An 18,885-nucleotide genomic window follows, 5' to 3' on the forward strand; every position below is an offset into this window, starting at 1 on the left:
ACATGGACAACAGGGTGTAGAATGACTGTAGGAGCAGGGGGTGGGCTGGGCAGAAGAGGGCAAAGGGGGGAAAATTGGGACAACTATAATAGAATAACGATAAAATATTTACTAAAAAATAAATGTGCTTAAAAATCATAGAGTTGCACACTTAACAAAGGGTGAATTTTATGGTATGAAAATTATTTCTCAATAAAGCAGAAAACATAGTTTTGATCTGAAAAAAATTGTTAAAACCACCTCTCCACTAGTGTGCTAACACATACACAAATACTCTCCAGGTGTTTTCAACATGAAGCAAAGACTGCTTTGCTTAGTGCCCAAGGCCCTCTGAGTTGGCCCCAGTGTCTTTATTGTCATCTTCCTACTCTTCTGCTGAGTGACACCATGTCCCTCCCAGCCATGCAGCACTCCAAGTTTCCTCCACTGTATCCTTGGGGTCAGTCCTCTTTGACCCCACCTGGAATGCCCTGCTCCTGATTCTTGACAAAACTCCTGTTCACCTCCCAGATTCATTATCACTTACTGCAGAAGGCCTAGTCCCATGCTCCTAGGTGTCCCTGGGGCCCTGTGCCACCCCCACTTGAGCCCTCTTTAGTTGACCTCCCTCACACCAGGTACTGGACAGGGTGCTGTGGGCATGGAGGGTAGGGGCTTCGTAATTACACATATGTATGTAAAGATGGGGTATATGAACAGTCACAAACAGGAAACACTGCATTCCAAGAGCCCAAGTATTTATAGAATGCCACATTTCAGGGAGCTGTTGCTTCGGGAACATGAACTTGTATATTCTGTGTCATACCTAAAAATCTCCCCAGTCCCTCATACTAGAATCAGGTCTCACCTGCTACCCACACTTGGCCTTCCTCTCTGACCCCTGATTCCCTTGTCCTCTGAACTGCAAGTTTAGGTTATTTTGGACTTCCTAGCCATTTAGTGATGGTGATCCTGGCCCTCATCTGCCTCCATGGGCTCTGTGGATGCACAGAAACTGCCTGTCTGCTTTTGAAACTGCCATTTTGGATCTTTTACAATAATCCTCTTTTTGTACACTAGTCTTCATATTCTATTTTCTGTCATTTGTTCCTCTTTTGTTTTGGATTAATCATGGGGTTGCTGCTGATATATATGGTGACTGAGTGGCACCTGGATGGACAGGTCCAGGCTATAATCAGGAAGCCATATAGCTCACCAGTGTTTTGGTGAATCCTGTCTAGGCACTCAGCTGAGACATGCATATATGGACATCTAGGTGTTTACCTTCCTGTGTCCTTTACAGGGACATTTACAAGGTGACTAAGCTGCACTCCACCTGGAGGTCTTCATCAGTATGAAGGAAGCCTAGCAGCCTGGGCAGGAGAAAGGTCTGAAGCAGGCAGGTGAGCAGCCCCCGTGCTCAGGTCCTCTGGCCTCCCACAGACCTGCTCTCTTGACGTCTGTTTGATGCAAGCATGTGCACACTCTATTTCATTTATTCTGCCTGGCCCTGGAAGGGGCATAGTTTAACTCATTTTACAGAAGACCTGAGAGGTTCCAAGGGTAGTTCAGGTTCACCCAGCTGGTAAGTGGCACCCACATGCACAGCCCCTAAACTTCCCACCATCAACAGGGAACCCAAAACATTGATTTAAGGGGCCTGGTACTTCTGGCAATCATCCAAGTTTTTAGACAATTGATTTGGGTTTTTGCTTATACTTTCAAAAATCTGTTTTATTTAAATCTTGCCTCCATAGGAAAAAGCACTATGATTGAAGTCTGTTGCATACTTGAATGTGGTTACTATTAAGGAAAGCTATGAGAGGTATTTTCTGAGATTGTCTAAAGTTGGGTGCAGAATATTATAGAACTGATGGTAAATGCTTTAACAAATCAGGCAAAGTCTGTCTAAACCGTGGTATAATCTGACTAAATATTTCTAGTTATCTCTAATAGCTGAGCCATCATTTGGCTATAAAAATACCATGACTTTTTACTCTTAAATAATATTAATTGTAAAGGGAAAAAATTATCCAATATTTTATGGCTCTTGATACTTTTACATATTGTCCTGTGACATCTTCCTAATACCCTTGGGAGGGGGCTGGACAGGTTCATGTTCCATGTTTCACCAAAGACTGACAGGTGAAGAGACTTCCTCAAGGTCATACAGATACTTGGGACCAGAATTATTGTTTCCTGACTCTTAGTCTGTTTTAGATAGTGATATTTAGTGATGTACTAAAGAAATGTTGTCCCTTTTATCTGAGGTTAGATTATAAAGGCACCAGAACATTTGACAACTCTGGTCCAGAAGATGCTTTCAGTAAAGTTGTTGAAATACAGGGGAAAAAACTAGGGCAAAAAACAAATATTTAGAAGAATGTAGTCATCAAAGAATAGGTATATGTTATTTTGCAGAGTCAAAATATGGTGAGCAGTTTGCTGACTTTGGAGATCACAAAGGTGAGCAGCCCGTTTGGTTTCTGGGAGGGCACCCAGACCTGAGCCCTTTGCTCCACCACCAACCTCAGGGTCTCAGACACACCCGTTCTGCAGAGGGTCTCTCTGCTGCTCCCAAAGGGGTAGCAGTAATGCTCAGGCCAAGTTTACCAGAGTCAGTGTCAGACTATCAGTGAGTGAGAGGACAGAAACACATGTGGAGGGTGAGAGGGCCCTTGATAAAGCAACCAGTTATTTCGGCTGTGTCCTCCAGGGTCTCTGCTGCCCTTAGAGCCTGTGGACAGACTTTTCCTGTGGGGAGCATATCTTTAAAGAGAAAAACACTTCAGAACTAGAAGACATTACATGATTAAAGAGCACTTCAAAATGCACACTGAAGAATGTAAGGAATTTCTTGTGCAATTGCATATACATTCAGGAGAATTAGAGTATATTCTGAGAAAATAAAAACCTGCAAATCTAAGCTTAAAGAACAATCAGCAAATTTGGTGAAGCCTGAGCAAAAATTTTTAAGCTCTCATTAAAAAATCCATACCATTTATTAAAAAGCCCATTAAAAAATTTATACAAAGCAATAAAATGACAAATCAAGCCACTCCCAGAGATGAAAGAAAACCCAGTCTCCTCAAAGATGACTGGAACTTACTTTTGGAACTAGTCAGTAGCTTGAGAAAACCATGAGGACAGACTACTGGAGAAGTTGGGGTTTTCTCCAGGTTTGTCAATCAGACACAGGGCAAGCTCTATTTCTAAAAAGACGAAACTGTGATAACGTGATAAGATGCAGAGCTCACTCTAGAGTGAACTTATGGAGTATGCAAAAAACACAGAGTTAGTAGAAAACAAAATGTATTCACTATCACAGCTGGAAAATCCAGCTTCCTTTCTCTTCCTGCCAGGAACTTGGGGGAGGCATGGTACTTGCTAGGTTCACAGACTGAGGGAAAAGAATATGGAAAGAGCCCTAGACACCGCCATTTCCTTAAATGGTTTGTCCAAGATCACATGGCTAATTAGTGGAGAGTCAGGACTTGAACACAGAACCAGATTCTGATCCTTGTCTAGTGTACTATACACATTTCTGTACATTTCCCCTCAAACCTTTAAGCATTAAAATTTTATGTCCAATAATCCCATGAATTTTTCAAAGTTGCAAATGTATGCCTTAGAGATATTAATGTATGTTCAAAATGATCTAAATCTTATATTTTGGTATTGTGTTTCTTTATACTTCTATTTTTTCCCTTTTGATACATGTAGGTTTCAGAGAAACCTTCACTTAATTTTAATGGTATCTCCATATCAGAAGTAGATTCTCTCAAGGCTCTTTATAAAATACCTAAAGCCTGTCTCAATGTGTGCATGAAAATACAGCCTACAGATTATGAGTGATGTTCAGGAGAAATTTTTTTAAAAATTAGCATTGTCAGGGTATCAGACAATCTCCTAGCACCACCCACACCGAACCCAGATGATAAAATAGTGGTATGAACACCAATGGCTGTTCTAACTGCACAGAAGAATTTCAAAAAGCTTGAAAAACCCAGAGGGCAGATGTGTTCTGCATGCTTTTATTAAGCACTGCCTTTACATATTATTTAGTATGGATGCAATCATTTCAAGGACAGTGGGACAACCATATTTTCAACATGACTGCTAACACATTAATATCATTTATTTTGACCCCTGGCATTTTTGTATAAAACAAAGACCACATATACATATCTAAAATCTATTAAGGTATAAGCCTTTTGCCAGTTTACAGCCTTCAAAGCTCACACATCTTTGGGGTTTCACATCCAAGTTATTAAGTGTTTACTTAACTATGTCCAGCACCTGAAGAGGGAAGCCTGTTACTGTGAAGACTGCAGAGGAAGTTCAATAGGGTGAAGTAAATTTTAGAAAGGGGACTCACTAAAGCAATTTTAAGAAGTGATTGTAATCTTCTGTGGAAAACTTAGTTCATTAAGTTACAAAACTACACAATTTGGAAAATTAAATTGACCACAAAAGTATCTCATTAGCTTACATAACTGTTTTTAATATAGGTTTCTTCTCTGTCAGTTATTCTATCAGCCTGAGCCCTGAAATCTCCCTCCTGTTCGGTCCCCAACCAGGAATCTGCAAGGTTCACTCCCTTCAGTGGGAATAGCTTTTTTTCATTTATGTTATTAATCTTCAAAATGTGTTAAAACTAACCTCATGCAGAATGCCTTAGCTAAGTGCTTACATATTTCAGCTGTTCCAAATTAATCTGAACATGGCTTTTAATATATAGCATATACCAGCGTTACAGACACACATGCATACACACACACACACGAATAAAATATCAGGTGGTTTTCACACTTAGAACTCCAAGACTCCTAAGGGTATAGATGATGTCTCCCCTGCCTGTAGTTCTAGAGGCTCCCAAAATAGTAACACATGAAACTGCCCCTATAGAATAAGGGAGGTACTTGAAAGAATCTCCTCAGGCGCCTTGAAAAGTCTAAGGTTCCAATGGCACCAATGGTTCCAATCCCACCTTCTCCCCACTAGCAGGTCACTCCTCACCAGGCAGAATGCAGCTCAATTCAAAGCTCTCAGATATAGGACTGCTAAAGCTGGAGTACATCCTACATGACAGACAAGCAGGATAAAGACTGGGGAGGTTCTAGTCCACTGGGATTCATGGGGAAACAAAACAATCTTTTAATGTTGTCACATTATTTTCATAAAAGCAGAATTCAGGAAAAAATGTACAGTCATACCTTGGTATTCATTGGCTTCAGAACTCGTCAAACACTGTACTTGTTCCATTTTGACAAGAAGAAAATGTTTAGCTTGTGTGGAACTCATCACACTTGCTAGAACTTGTATGAGTAATGACATGACCCCGTAAGGGAAAATGCTTCATCATTTAGTACTCATCACAAGTTCTAGAATGAATTAACAAGTACTGAGGAAATCACTGTATTTGCTAATCTCTGGCAGGTCAAATTGGTTCTCTTCATTAAGCAGTTGTTGAGCACCCATTTAACAAAGCATCTTGAATGTGCTTTGAACTTGAAGCCAGGACTTACTGCTGGGCACATAAGTGATCCTGACTGTTATCTAAGGGAAGCTCTGAGACGGAAAGTTGTGGATGCTGGAGATGAGCTAGTATGCATTGAGTGCTGCTGGCAGCTGGCTCTTTGCATGCACCTCAGCAATCTCAACAACCGTGGGAGGGAGGCAGCATCTGCAGTTTTCAGGGTGGCATCTGAGGCCAGACAGGAGGAAGCTTCCATTAGAATTGGGTTTTTTGATCCCAAAGCCAGTGCTCTTTCTTCTGTGGAGATCAGCGATCTGCAGGCCTTTAGGTGGTGGTTAGGGACATGGGCAGAGAGGCTGCCCATGGGAGAAGAAACAGGTCTTCCAGCCAGTTCTAAAAGATTTGGGACTACCATACAAGCATCCGACTCACAACTGCTCTCCTTCCCTGCCCCCCACAGAACCAAGGAACCATCCTCCCACCTCTTCCACTTTTTGTGAGGTTTTCCCTTTAAGGTTGACTTTAATACAGAATTACCTATAATTCTAGATTCTAATCTGGTTCCACCTTTGTGATAACAGGACTTGTAATTCAGCTTGCTCTGGCCCTACTCTGGCCTCTGATTAGCCTCCTGCTCCACAAGCCCCAAGCACAGAAGTGACATGGGAGCCACCCTGTAGGCAAACTGCTACTTGGAATCTTGAAGACTGAGACTGACAAGTACTGATTTCCAAAAATCAGGGAAGAATGTGGATTCCACCAAATAGAGGTGGGAGTGCTCTATATAAAATAAATCCAGATTAGAAGAGATTATTAGAGTATTGTTCTATGCAATGCTATCTAATAAAACATTCTGAAATGGAAATATCTGCATTCTGCTTCCCCCCCGCCACTCATGCATGGGAAAACAACACTATAATCATGATTTAACAAATAATAGCTACTGTAGGAAACTTAATTAACTGCAGGATTTATCACATTAAACACACATAAAAAAAGCATGTGAAAGAAGAGACACTTCACCTACCCTATAAGAGATTTTTTTGCATCCTAAATGCCACTGTATCCCTAAATTGTCCCATAGGTCACTTTTACAAAGTTAAAGCACTAAAGCCACATACTCCCCGTTCAATTTAACCCAACCCTGGGATGGGAAATTGAGATCCACTGAACACATGTATAAAGGACATCATAGAACAGCTAGTATAAATCAGATCATTTATAGGCTTAGTGTCAGTTCCACATATTTAGATGGTCTTTTAATATGTAATAATGCAGTATTTGAGTCTTTGTTGCTAACACCTCTGCATCAACCAATGGGACCATGGATACTAATATTTGTGAAGGAGCCCTATGTACACCTTCTGGCTATTCCTTTATATATGGAAGTTTTGTCAATGGCTTCTATGCTTGGACAATTCATTGTCTTGAGAACTGGAGGATGAAAGGACACTGTGCTATTGCTGCATTTACTATTCCACTGTCCCTTCACAAACTTCAGAAATTCAACATTGGTCCACACTCTTTAATGTATACTACCAACCAAAAAAAGCTTACTACCAGATGCTAACCCCTGTGATGGGCAACATTTGGATGGTCCCTTCTTCCTTGGCCTGGAGTTAGCACAAACGAATATGTGATCAGAAACTTATCCTTAACTCTGGTAACCATTGCTGAGTCTACTGTTAAGGCCACAGCTGACAACAAAAGTCCCTAGGCTCTCTTGCTAAGGTGTTTTTATTTTTATTTTTAAGATATTTTATTGTTTACGCTATTACAGTTGTCCCAGTATTTTCCCCTTTGCTCTCCTCCACCCAGCCTACTCCCTACTTCCACAGTAGAACAATCCCAAAAGGCAGTTCCATTTTTCAGTTTTCTGAGGAAATTCCATACTGGTTTCCATAGGGGTTGCACCAGTCTGCATTTCTACCAACAGTGCACTAGGGCTCCCCCTTCTCCACATCCTTGCTGCGTTTATTCCAGGGATGCAAGGATGGTACAATATTCGCAAATCAATAAACATGATACATAAACAAAATGAAAGACAAAAGTCACATGATCACATTAACAGATGCAGAAAAAGCATTTGATAAAATCCAGCACCCATTTATGATAAAAACACTTAGCAAAGTGGGAGTAGAGGGAGCATTCCTCAACATAATGAAGGCCATATATAAAAAACCTACTGCCAATATCATATGCAATGGACAAAAACTAAAAGCATTTCCTTTAAGATCAGGAAGAAGACAAGGGTGTCAGCTTTTACCACTCTTATTCAGCATAGTACTGGAAGTCCTAGCCACAGTGAATACACAAGAAGAAATAAAAGGCATTCAAATTGGAAAGAAGGAAGTGACTGTCATTATTCACAAACAACATGTTATTGTACATAAAAAACCTGATAGGCCCCACCAAAAAACTACCTGACCTAATAAATGAATTGGGCAAAGTAGCAGGCTACAAAGTCAATATTCAGAAATCGATGGCATTTTTGTACACCAGTAGTGAACTATCAGAAAGAGAAACTAAGAAAACAATCCCATTTACTTTGTAACAAAGACAACAAAGTACCTATAATAAATTAAACCAAGGAGGTAAAAGACCTATACTTGGAAAACTATAGAATACTAAAGAAAGAAACTGATGAAGATACAAATAAATAGAAACCTATACTGTGTTAATGGATTGGAAGAATTAACATCATTAAAGTGTTTGTACTATCCAAAGCAATCTATAGCTTCAACACAATTCCTATTTAGATACCAATGACATATTTCACAGAAGTAGAACAAATATTCCAAAAATTTATATGGAACCAAAAAAGACTCTGTAGAGCTTCAACAATCTTGAGAAAGAAGAACAAAGTTGGAGAGATCACAGTACTTGATATCAAACTATACTACAAGGTCACTGTAATCAAAGCAGTGTGGTACTGGCATAAAAGCAGACAGATCAATGGAATAAAATAGAGAACCCAGAAATAAGCCTACATCTTTATGGTCAACTAATATTTGACAAAGGAGGCAAGAGCATACAATGGAATAAAAACAGTCTCTTCAATAAATGGTATTGAGAATACTAGACAAGTACACACACAAAAAATGACACTAGACCACCATGTTATACCATACACCAGAATAAACTCAAAATAAAGAAAAGGCTTAAATATAAGTTGGGATGCTATAAAAATCCTAGAGGAAAACATAAGCAGTAAAATTTCAAGTATCTTACATAGCAATATTTTTGCTGATATATCCCCTAGGGCAAGGGAAATCAAAGAAAAAAGAAGCAAATGGGACTACATCAAATTAAAAAGCTTCTGTACAGCTAAAGAAGCCATCATCAAAATGAAAAGGAAACCAACTGCATGGGAGAACATATTTCCTAGTGACACAATGGACAAGGGTTTAATCTCCAAAATATGTAAAGAGCTCACATGACAACACTAGAAGACAAACAATCCAACTAAAAACTGGGCAAAAGAACTGAATAGACACTTTTCCAAGGAAGACATACAGAGGGCCCACAGACATTTAAAAAAGCTCAACATCACTAGCTATCAGAGAGATGCAAATGCTTGGCGGGTGTGAGAGATATCACCTCATACCTGCCAAAATGGCTATCATTAATAAATTAACAAACAAGTGCTGGTGAGGATGTGGAGAAAAGGGAACCCTAGTGTACTTTTGGTGGAAATGCAGATTAGTGTAGCCACTGTGTAAAACAATGTGGAATTTCCTCAAAAACATAAAAATGGAACTGCCTTTTGGGATTTCCCCAAAGAAATAAAAACGGAACTGCCTTTTTGTACCCAGAGATCCCACTGCTGAGATTATACCCGAAGAATCCTGAAACACCAGTTCAAAAGAAATTATGCATCCCAATGTTCATATCAATGCTATTTACAATAGCCAAGTGCTGGAAACAGCCCAAGTGCCCATCAGTAGATGAGTGTATAAAAAAACTGGTATATGTACTCATTCTTTGACTTGTTACCAACTGGTTTGGTACATGTGGACCCTGGTTAAGGAGAATACTTCTGACTCTTGGTATTATCCTCCTAATAGTCATCATTAGAATCTTGAACACATCTACAGCTGTGGATTTTGAGTGTTGTTCCAGGAAACAGGTGACACACTTATGAAGGGAAACAGATAAGCAGAGTGCTATTATTTTGATTTATTGCATTCTGAAATACCATGGGGGAGGGCCTGAGAACAAATCTGCTTTTTCAGCAGTTCTAAAGTCTTATTACCTGAGATTTGCATTCTGGGGAAAAAAAATCAAGACTTAATTATCAATATGTACATCATGAGATTTGGGTTTTGGCCCTAATAGAAGAAACTGTACTAACTTGAAAAGGGTTAGAGAAGGTTAAAGAAAGAAACCAGCTATACACCAAATCCTGGTGAAAGATGTGGGTTTAACCAGAGAGCCAGACACTGTAGAAGAACACCTCCCTTCGGGGTGGTTAAAAATGAAGGAACTTGACTCAAGTGCAAGCTGCTCAAGGCAGCTTCCTCCCCAGGGATGGGCTGCCAGCTTCAGCACTGCCAGGAAGAACCAGTCCTTAGGTCACACTTCTCCGTCCTCTGCTCCCTTTCACTTATCATCATCCCGCCCATAGTTAATTGTTTGTAAGGCCTGAGCTATGAGCGTAGCCATTTCTCGGGTGCCTGCAGCAACCACTCTGCAGGACATGAGGTCGAAAGGTCCACCTGAGGACAGAGGGGGAGAAGAGAGCACTTGGGTTACTGGAGAGGGCAGAACAGTCTTGGATAATAACTCAGCATGTGCACATTCCAAGGAAAACAAAGCTTCCAGGCCTCGCTCAAGGCTGAAAACAAACATTGTGGTCTAGACGTGAGCCTGGCCAGAGAAAGGGGTGATGCCTTTCAGCATCAGCTCCACCCCAATATGAGTTCAGTGGAGGTGCCATGAATCAATGCCGTCCTGCAGGCTATATTGGGAGAATGTAATTTCAGGCCCAACATTCAGGACTGAACTTCCAATGATTAGTTAGATCAGGAGAGAGGAGAGGAGTTTTCAACCTCTACACGGTATGGGTGGCACTCGGGACCCTATGAGTTGGCCTTTCTGACTGGCAACCCAGTAGGTTGCTGTGGGGACCAGGCAGCTGAGGGTGGACAAAGAAGCCCTGTGTCCTACTGGGGGCACACACACGACTAATGGACTTGCTGGAGCCCTCTGTGCACACATGTGTGCTCGAGTGGTTAAATCCAGTGTCAGACTGGCTTTTAATCTGAAACTGGTCTGCCTGGCCTTGCCATCAAAAGCTGATACCTCTTCACTTTTATACTTCTCTTGTAGCTCAACTGAGGTCTTTCAAAGGAGAAAGAGGAAAAAAGTAGAAATCAAATGACCAAATACCCCTTGTAGATACCCAATGGTTAAAAGGGAGCCCCAGTGTTTCTGCTAATAAGCTTGGGTCTACAAAGCTAGGAGAGAATGAGATCTAAAAGAATTCACACAGCCTCTGACGGGTTACTCCTAAATATTAGGTGAGCGATCTTCCTGAAGCTAAGTGGATGTAACAGGGGCAGCGATGCTAAGTGGGGTCAGATTTGCCTAGTGGGGTTAATCACTGGGACAAGATAACTTCAAAGCAGAAGTAACAGGTCATCTTTCAGATCCTCAGAGGATACCCACACTGTACACCATGCTGATCCAATGCCGAGCCACTGGGCCATGGGGGTACTAGCCTCCTCTTCGTCAACTGGGGAGCACAGTGCCTGCTCTGCCATTATCATTGGATTGTGTGCGTAGAAAACTGTCAAATGTTATGTAAATGGAAAGGAGTGGTGGTATATTCTGATCCTAGGGTATATTTTCATGTCTAGAGGCACAGAGTAGGAAGGTAGGAAGGGTGGCAAGGCATTGGACCACTGCCTTTCCAATGCCCTCTCATCAGTAGAGAAGGAAGTGAGGGATGTTCAGTCTGGAGGTGTTACTCAGTCTCGTTTCTGCTGTCATGACTCTGGTGATTGAGGGCAAGCTAAGGATCAGATGGGTTCACCTGAGGTGTCCATCACGATGCCGCCTGCTTCTCTGATGATGACAGTAGCAGCAGCCAGGTCCCAGCAGTGCAGGCCAAACTGGTAATAGGCATCTGCGGCCCCTGAGGCCAGGTGGCAGAGCGCCAAGGTGGAGCTCCCAATCACTCGGACCCTAGAAGAGAGGGAAGAGAGCAATACACATGTGAGTGGCACTGTGCATAAATTGGACTGCTCTTAAACAGTGTGCATGATTACTTCAACCAAAGTCACTCCCTCTGCTGAGCATTCCTGGTCATTAAAAATGAGTTACGGGGCTTCTACCAACAAACTCTACATTCAAATCTAGAGTCTGGCGCAGTGTTGCCAAACTGAACTTTCTGCAAAGATGGAAACATTCTGCACTGTGGTAGCTGTAGCCACCTGTGGCTGTAGGGCACTTGAAATATGGCTAGCACAACTAAAGAACTCAATTTTTAACTATATTGAACTTTAACTTAAATTTAAATCACCTCATGTGGCCAGTAGTTATAGCACACACCTAGATGCAGGATGGGAGATAAAGAGTATTCAGTCGGACTCAGATTTATTTTCCTAAATGTTTACTAGAGAAACATCATTTAGGAAGGGCTCTAAGCACACACAGAATGGGCTGGACAGGTGGCTTGAGATCAGTTCCATGGCTTCTCCAAGTTGCTAAGAAAGGAACAAATATCCCCTATCTGTTTCCTAACAGCTGGCTCCATGAGCTCCCATACTGAACGATGCAGCACCACGTGGCTACCCTGGGCCTCAGCACGGGTGCATGTGTTCCTGTCACAGGGATCTTTTCTCTTTCAGCCCCCGGGGAGTCTGTAGCAAGACTGTGTTTGGCACACTCCTTCTTGGCCCCAGGGTGTTCCAGGAACTGAAAAGTCATACCCATGAGCTTTGGCGTGGAGTAACCTCTCCATGTTGCTCAGGAACAATTTCAGAGTAGCAGGGTCACGTTTGGGACCGATTTCTGTTAGAACCAAGGCCTTTGAAAGATCTGCAATAGAAAAAATGTCCCATAATCAGAAAAATCAAGTCTTGGTTCTAACTGAAGAGTCGGGGTTTTCCCTGAAGCAAACGTCAAATATCAGAGTCTCATTCCTTCTAGAATAAGTACCTTTTGAGAGTGGTTTATGCTATAAAGTTTTTCTGATAGCAATGTTGAAAAGTAAGGACACAATTAACAGAGAAACAAAATTTATACTCTATTTGATCATTATTCCTTTAAAGCTGCATTCTGATTCAGATTTCAGAGGCAGCAGATTTTTCAGTTTTCTCTTTTCAGGAACAGTTAGTATGAGAACTAGAAAGGTTTGGTGTCTTATGAAAGCCCCCATCATTTGATCACAAATAAAAACAAAATGATTCCAAACCAGGACCACCCAATGTTTGAAGGAAAAAAATGCCTCATCAATTAAATCTGTCTTTCAAAGCCATTCTTTGTGCTGGGATCAAAAAGATGGAAATACCATTATCCCTGTGGATAAAGCAACTTTTAAGTAACATCTTTGGAGAGTCCTCAGGAGTAACCACCTCAGTATAAAGACCAATGCTGTAGCTGTGTGGCCTCCATGGCACAGAGCAGTGAGGTGCTCATGCTAAGCCCACAGTTCCTGTGATGGGATTGGAGGACTGCCTATGCCAGGAAGCTGGCCCATGGGCATGGAGGGACGTGACTGGGCTCCCTTCCTGTGCCTGACTCACTGGTGGGGGATCACAAGCAGCTTGTCCTTGCCTGGCCACATACCCAAACACAACCAAATTTAGTCTGTCATGTCTCTTCAGGCCTGTTGCTCAGGCATAATCAGCCAGCCACACCAGGTACGTTCAGATAACACAACAAAGCCACTTTATGAAGTGGAGGGAACACATACTTCACAAGTTAATTGCATTCAATGGGCCTACTCTCTCAGTGAAATCTGCAAAGTCATCTCTAAGGGACCAGATGACTGTGAGAAGGCAATCTCCTCTCAGACAGAATCTGTACCAAATTTCTCCCTTTTCTTATGTCAGATGCTCTCATTTTATACTTTAAACACTCCCTGAAAAACCACTTGGCTCCACATCGAAGCTACCTGCCTTTGGGAGGTCTGAATCATTCCTCACCAGGCACACCCAGCACTAAAGCTGAGCTAATGCACTTCCCACATGTGCAGTGAGAGTGCACCGGCATTGCCCCCAACAAGTGAGGGCACCAGGCAGCTCCATGACCGCCATGGGCAGGACCCAGTTAACACTGGCACCCAGGCTATAAACTCAGATGGTATGTTCCCTGGAAAAATATACTTCTTTTGAAGAAAAAGATATCCACAGGGCCAGGCACAGTAGACATTCAATACATAGTTACTGAACCAATGAACACTTTTTCTCAAATACTAGCATTAAAGAAATATTGATAAGAGTCTTCTTGCTTGGGCTGGGTTGTTAAATTGCTAATATTTTAAAATTTATTAGAAGAATTTTTGCGTTAAGTAGAATTTTGTTGGCTAGCTTAAGAATCTAATCACTATGTACAACACTATTTTGGAGAGAATGAATTCTGAATTATAAATATTTAGCTAAAAATGTTCCTTTGAATGATAACATATTACAATCTGGGGAATACCCATTATATTAAAAATAAAAAAGACATTAGATAGTATGCATGTTATTTTTGCCAGGGAAAACAAGGAAGCAAGATGAGTAGTTTCAGAGGAGGCCAGGGAAGAAAATGGAAGTGAAGCTGCAGTGGCATCTGGCCTAATCGTACTTCTAATTTCTTTACCTAACTTCAAATCTTACATATACCCACAAGTGTACATGAACATTCTATTTTTACCATTTTAAAAATCCTCACCCAATGATATGTTTATTGATTTGAGAGAGAGAGAGGCAGGGGGAGAGAGAGAGAAACAATGATGTGAGAGAACACCATCCACTGATTGCCTCCTGCATGTGCCATGACCACGGATCGAAAGGATTGAACCTGCAACCTGGGTATGTGCCCCGACAGGGGATTGAATCTGTAATCTTTTGGTGTACAGGACAATGCTCCAACCACGCTCTACCTGGCTAGGGCATGAACATATTTTAAAACATAGTTTTACAGGTTATTCCGTTACTTGCTCTTTTGATACAACAATATAGAGTACACCTTTTACCATCCTTCTATACTTGTAACAATTGAATGTTATTCTAACCAATAGGAGAAGTGGTTTAACCATCCCCCCAGATAAACATTTTTAAGTCTTGTTATTGTAAACAATGTTATCTCTTTTTCTGTGTGGATTTGTGTAGTCATGTTGATATATTTTTCAGGATAGATTAATATAAGTAGGATTTCTGAATGAAAGAGTGTGCATATTTCAGATTTTGATAATTACAGAAGACACTGAAGATTTCCCTCCAGGGAATAGAAAGTCAGACAATCAATTTCCATAGGGAGATACTTTTAATCAGGTTCATACAATGTGACTGACTACTGCTCAGGCTAAGGCCTACTCCAATCTGCCCTTATCAGAGGGAGAGCCTGGCTGTAGTGTGAATAGAGAGAAAGTCCCCAGAGTGTCAGCCTAGACAAGCAGACACCCCTACATGCAGGGCTGGTGCAGAAAGAGCAGGAATTTTCAAACTAAGTGCCATCGGACTATTTCACAAGGGAAATTAAGCAGAGTATGGAAACAACAGTTGTTCACATCTTACTCTCTTCCAGACACTTCCATGTATGCTTTCAGTCCTCCATTATGTTCACTGTCTCACTGTCCTTGTTTCACAACTGAGGAGACCAAGCTCAGAAAAGTGACCTGCTTGAAGTCATGTAGCCCTTAAGCAGGGGGACCCAGACTTAAACTCAAGCTTGTCTGGTGATATGTAAAAGGGGTTCCTTTCCATAGTTTTAAATTCATGAAAAGATATCTGTGTATCCAGTACCTTCCTCTTTTTCTAGCTGCAATGTATCTATTCTTTCTCACTCTTGCTAAAACATTTTTTCCCCAAGTGAAATCAAGAAGAGAGAAAAAAAGAAGTCTCAGTGCTGCCACCTGCAGGCAAAATGCTTTACTGTTTCATTTTGTTCTAGATAAGGAAAAATTATAAATCTCTTCTATTTACCATCTTCCTACATTATGATTATTCCTGAATATATACAACTACTATGATTTCTGCATTTTATTAGCATTAATCCAATGTTTATCATAACATTTTAGTTTTTAATCTAGTGCTAATTATATTTTTAATTTAAAATATTCTGTATCTTTGCCGGTGTGTTTCTTGGGAATGGAGAGTTATTGTTTAATGGGTACAGAGGTAATGGCTGCACAACATGGTGAATGTAATAAATACCACTAAATTATACACTTAAAATGGCTAAAATGGCAAATTTTGTATTATATATTGCATATTTTACCACAAACAATACTAATAGATTTTGAAGTAGGACATCTCTGTATACTCTTTCAATAAACAGATTTTATTTAGGGTGAAAAAATGTAGCCCAATAGTTTGACTTCCAGTAGTTTTGAAAACCCTTTTTCTAGTTGAGCAGTTAGTTAAAAATACCCAGAGTATCAAAGAGAAATTTTACAACTTAAAGGCAAGGGAAGCAAGGTGTGTGTATACACTGAGATATGTATTCATGGAGAAAGAGGCGATTGTGCTTTAAGTCTGGGAAATACCCCCCTGGGCACTAACTGGTTTTGCTGAATGTAAAGCTCCTGAAACAACACTTATACCAGCATGTATTTTTATACACATGTCCTAATTTTTTCAGACTTCTTAGAAACCATTACAAGCTATTAACATAAAAATAAAATTTAACTTTATTTAACTTAGAAACATAAGAACTAAGAATGAAGCCTGGTGGTTGGAGGTGGAGTAGGAAGAGGGGATGTCGGGGAGAGAGTACCTAATGGGTGCAGGGTTTTACTTTGGAGAATGCAATTGTGCAGTCCTGTGAACACACTGGAACTGAATTGTTCATTTTGAAATTATTAATTTTATGTTATTTGATTTTCACCTTAAGAAGTTAATTTTAAAAAGCAAACAACTTGGAAAAAAAAGAGTATTGCTTAGACTCCTGGGGAAGACAGGATTGGAAATCTATGCAACAACCCATATAGATTTTAACCTCTTTAAACATCCTCTGATAAAAACAGACAGAATGACTAGGAGAGCAAAAGACAAAACTATAGATATTATCTTAAAAAAACAAACAAACCTGTATTGACAAGGTATAGCCAAACCGCAAAAAACAATGGGTGTGGCAAACCTCTAGCAGCTTCAAGACCACATGGCATTGTGACATCAGGAGGAGAGAACCATCTAGCATATATTGGACCTTAGAACAGGAGAACCTCAAAATCACCAATAGCCACTCACTGGAAACCAGCCTGGGCCAATGTGAGAGGAGTTGTGTGCACATCAATTCATGGGTCCCTGGTATGGGATGTGGGTTTTTTGAACACTTCACAAAAACAAAAAAGGGACCTCTAGAGCTGTGAAAGTACAAAAACTGTCTCAAACCCTCCCCCCACCACAAGTTTAGGAATGCAGATTTCTAATAGAAAAAAGGAAAAGGAAAAAAATCATGGTTAAATCCCATACACAATTATCATAAGAAAAAAGAATTAGGGGCAGAAAAATCTTTCCAGTCAATCAAAGAATTCCAGAAAGATTTGTCCACAAGACAGAAATAGCTTTATGTAAAAGAAATAAAGATTATAATACTGAGTATCAATGGTAATTGAAAAATTTTAAAAAATAAAAAAGAAAGAATATATGAAAAGACAGCGCCATAACTCAAAGTAGAGGAGATAGAACTTAGTAAAGAATCAGAAAATATTTCAGATGAGAACATTAAATTGAAGAAATACAGAATAAATAACCTAATGTATTGTGCTTTACAAAAAATAAAGAATGAATAAGATTCTAAAAACTGGTGAAATAGGGACTTCTGGCCAAGATGGAAGTGTAGGTAGACACTCTGTGCCTCCTCACACAACCAAGATAGGGACAACAACAATTAAGAAACCCCAAAACAACCAGAACTGACAGAAAATTGAACTGTATGGAAGTCGGACAACCAAGGAGTTAAAATAGACACGTTCATCCAGACCAGTAGGGGGGCAGACTCTGGCAGCTGGGCGGAGAGGGGTCCAGGCACAAAGAGAGGTGGCCCCAGGCACGTAAGGCACCCCGGGGCACACAAGACCGCAGCGGGCGAACCCTGGGCTCTCAGGCGGCAACTGGAAGATCCCAGGCATGGGATGGCAATGGGCAGACCCAGCAAGGCAGCGATTGTGAAGCAAGGCACTGCTAGCAACCCAGGGTCTCAGCTCGGGGAAATAGATCCTCGGGGCACTGATTGAACACACCTGTGGGGGTTGAGGTGCAAGGAGAGATTCCCAGCCTCACAGGAGAGGTAGTTGGAGAGACCCACAGGGTCTTAGAATGTGCACAAGCCCGCCCACATGGGAATTAGCACCAGAAAGGACCAGTTTTCTTGGGGAAAGCAGTGGAAGGGACTGAAATCCAATGGAGAGCAGAGCAGGCACCATTGTTCCCTCTTGGATCCCTCCCCCACATACAGCGTCACAAGCCAGGGACTGGGTTGCCCTGCCCTGGTGAACATCTAAGGCTCTGCCCCTCATACATAACAGGCGCAACAAGACAAAAAAAATGGCTCAAATGGAAGAACAGATCAAAGCTACACAGCAAGCAAAAGTAAGTGACCAAGAGATTGCCAACCTATCAGAGGCACAGTTCAAAGCACTGGTGATCAGGATATTCACAGAATTGGTTGAATTTGGTCACAAATTAGATGAAAAAAATGAAGGCTATGCTAAGTGAAATGAAGGAAAATGCACAGGGAACCAATAGTGATGGGAAGAAATCTGGGACTCAAATCAGTGGAGTTGACCAGAAGGGAGAAAGAAACAACCACACAGAAAAGAATGAAGAAACAAGAATTCAAAAAAATGAGGAGAGGCTTAGGAACCTCCAGGACATCTTTAAACATTCCAGCATCCAAATGATAGGGGTACCAGAAGGGGAAGAGGTAGAGCAACAAGTGGAAAAGTTATTTGAACAAATAATGGAGGAGAACTTCCCCAATCTGGCAAGGGAAATAGACTTCCAGGAAGTCCAGGAAGCTCAGAGAGTCCCAAAGAAGTTGGACCCAAGGAGGAACACAGCAAGGCATATCATAATTACATTAGCCAAGGTAAAAATGAAGGAGAGAATCCTAGAAGCAGCAAGAGATAAGGAGACAGTCACCTACAAAGGAGTTCCCATCAAACTGTCAGCTGATTTCTCAAAAAAGACCTTGCAGGCAAGAAGGGGCTGGAAAGAAGTATTCCAAGTCATGAAAGGCAAGGATCTACATCCAAGATTTCTCTATCCAGC

The 18,885-nt window shown here is 41.1% G+C and overlaps 1 protein-coding gene across 2 annotated transcripts in view; it reads right to left on the bottom strand.

The window, feature by feature from the left end:
• Nucleotides 1–9,622: 9,622 nt before the first annotated feature.
• The window catches only part of IMPA2 (inositol monophosphatase 2), a 67,201-nt gene continuing 57,938 nt past the window's right edge, over nt 9,623–18,885 (bottom strand). For both annotated transcript variants that reach the window (XM_045850389.1, XM_045850391.1), the window contains 3 exons: nt 12,394–12,502; nt 11,496–11,647; nt 9,623–10,176 (listed from right to left, as the gene is read on the bottom strand). In XM_045850389.1, coding sequence (XP_045706345.1) covers nt 10,061–10,176; nt 11,496–11,647; nt 12,394–12,502 — 377 coding nt within the window. In that variant the 3' untranslated portion in view covers nt 9,623–10,060. The remainder of the gene's footprint in view (nt 10,177–11,495; nt 11,648–12,393; nt 12,503–18,885) is intronic.

The sequence above is a fragment of the Phyllostomus hastatus genome, unplaced genomic scaffold (assembly GCF_019186645.2).
Source record: "Phyllostomus hastatus isolate PE091 unplaced genomic scaffold, TTU_PhHast_1.1 phas_contig_80, whole genome shotgun sequence".
NCBI classification, from domain to species: Eukaryota; Metazoa; Chordata; class Mammalia; order Chiroptera; family Phyllostomidae; genus Phyllostomus; species Phyllostomus hastatus.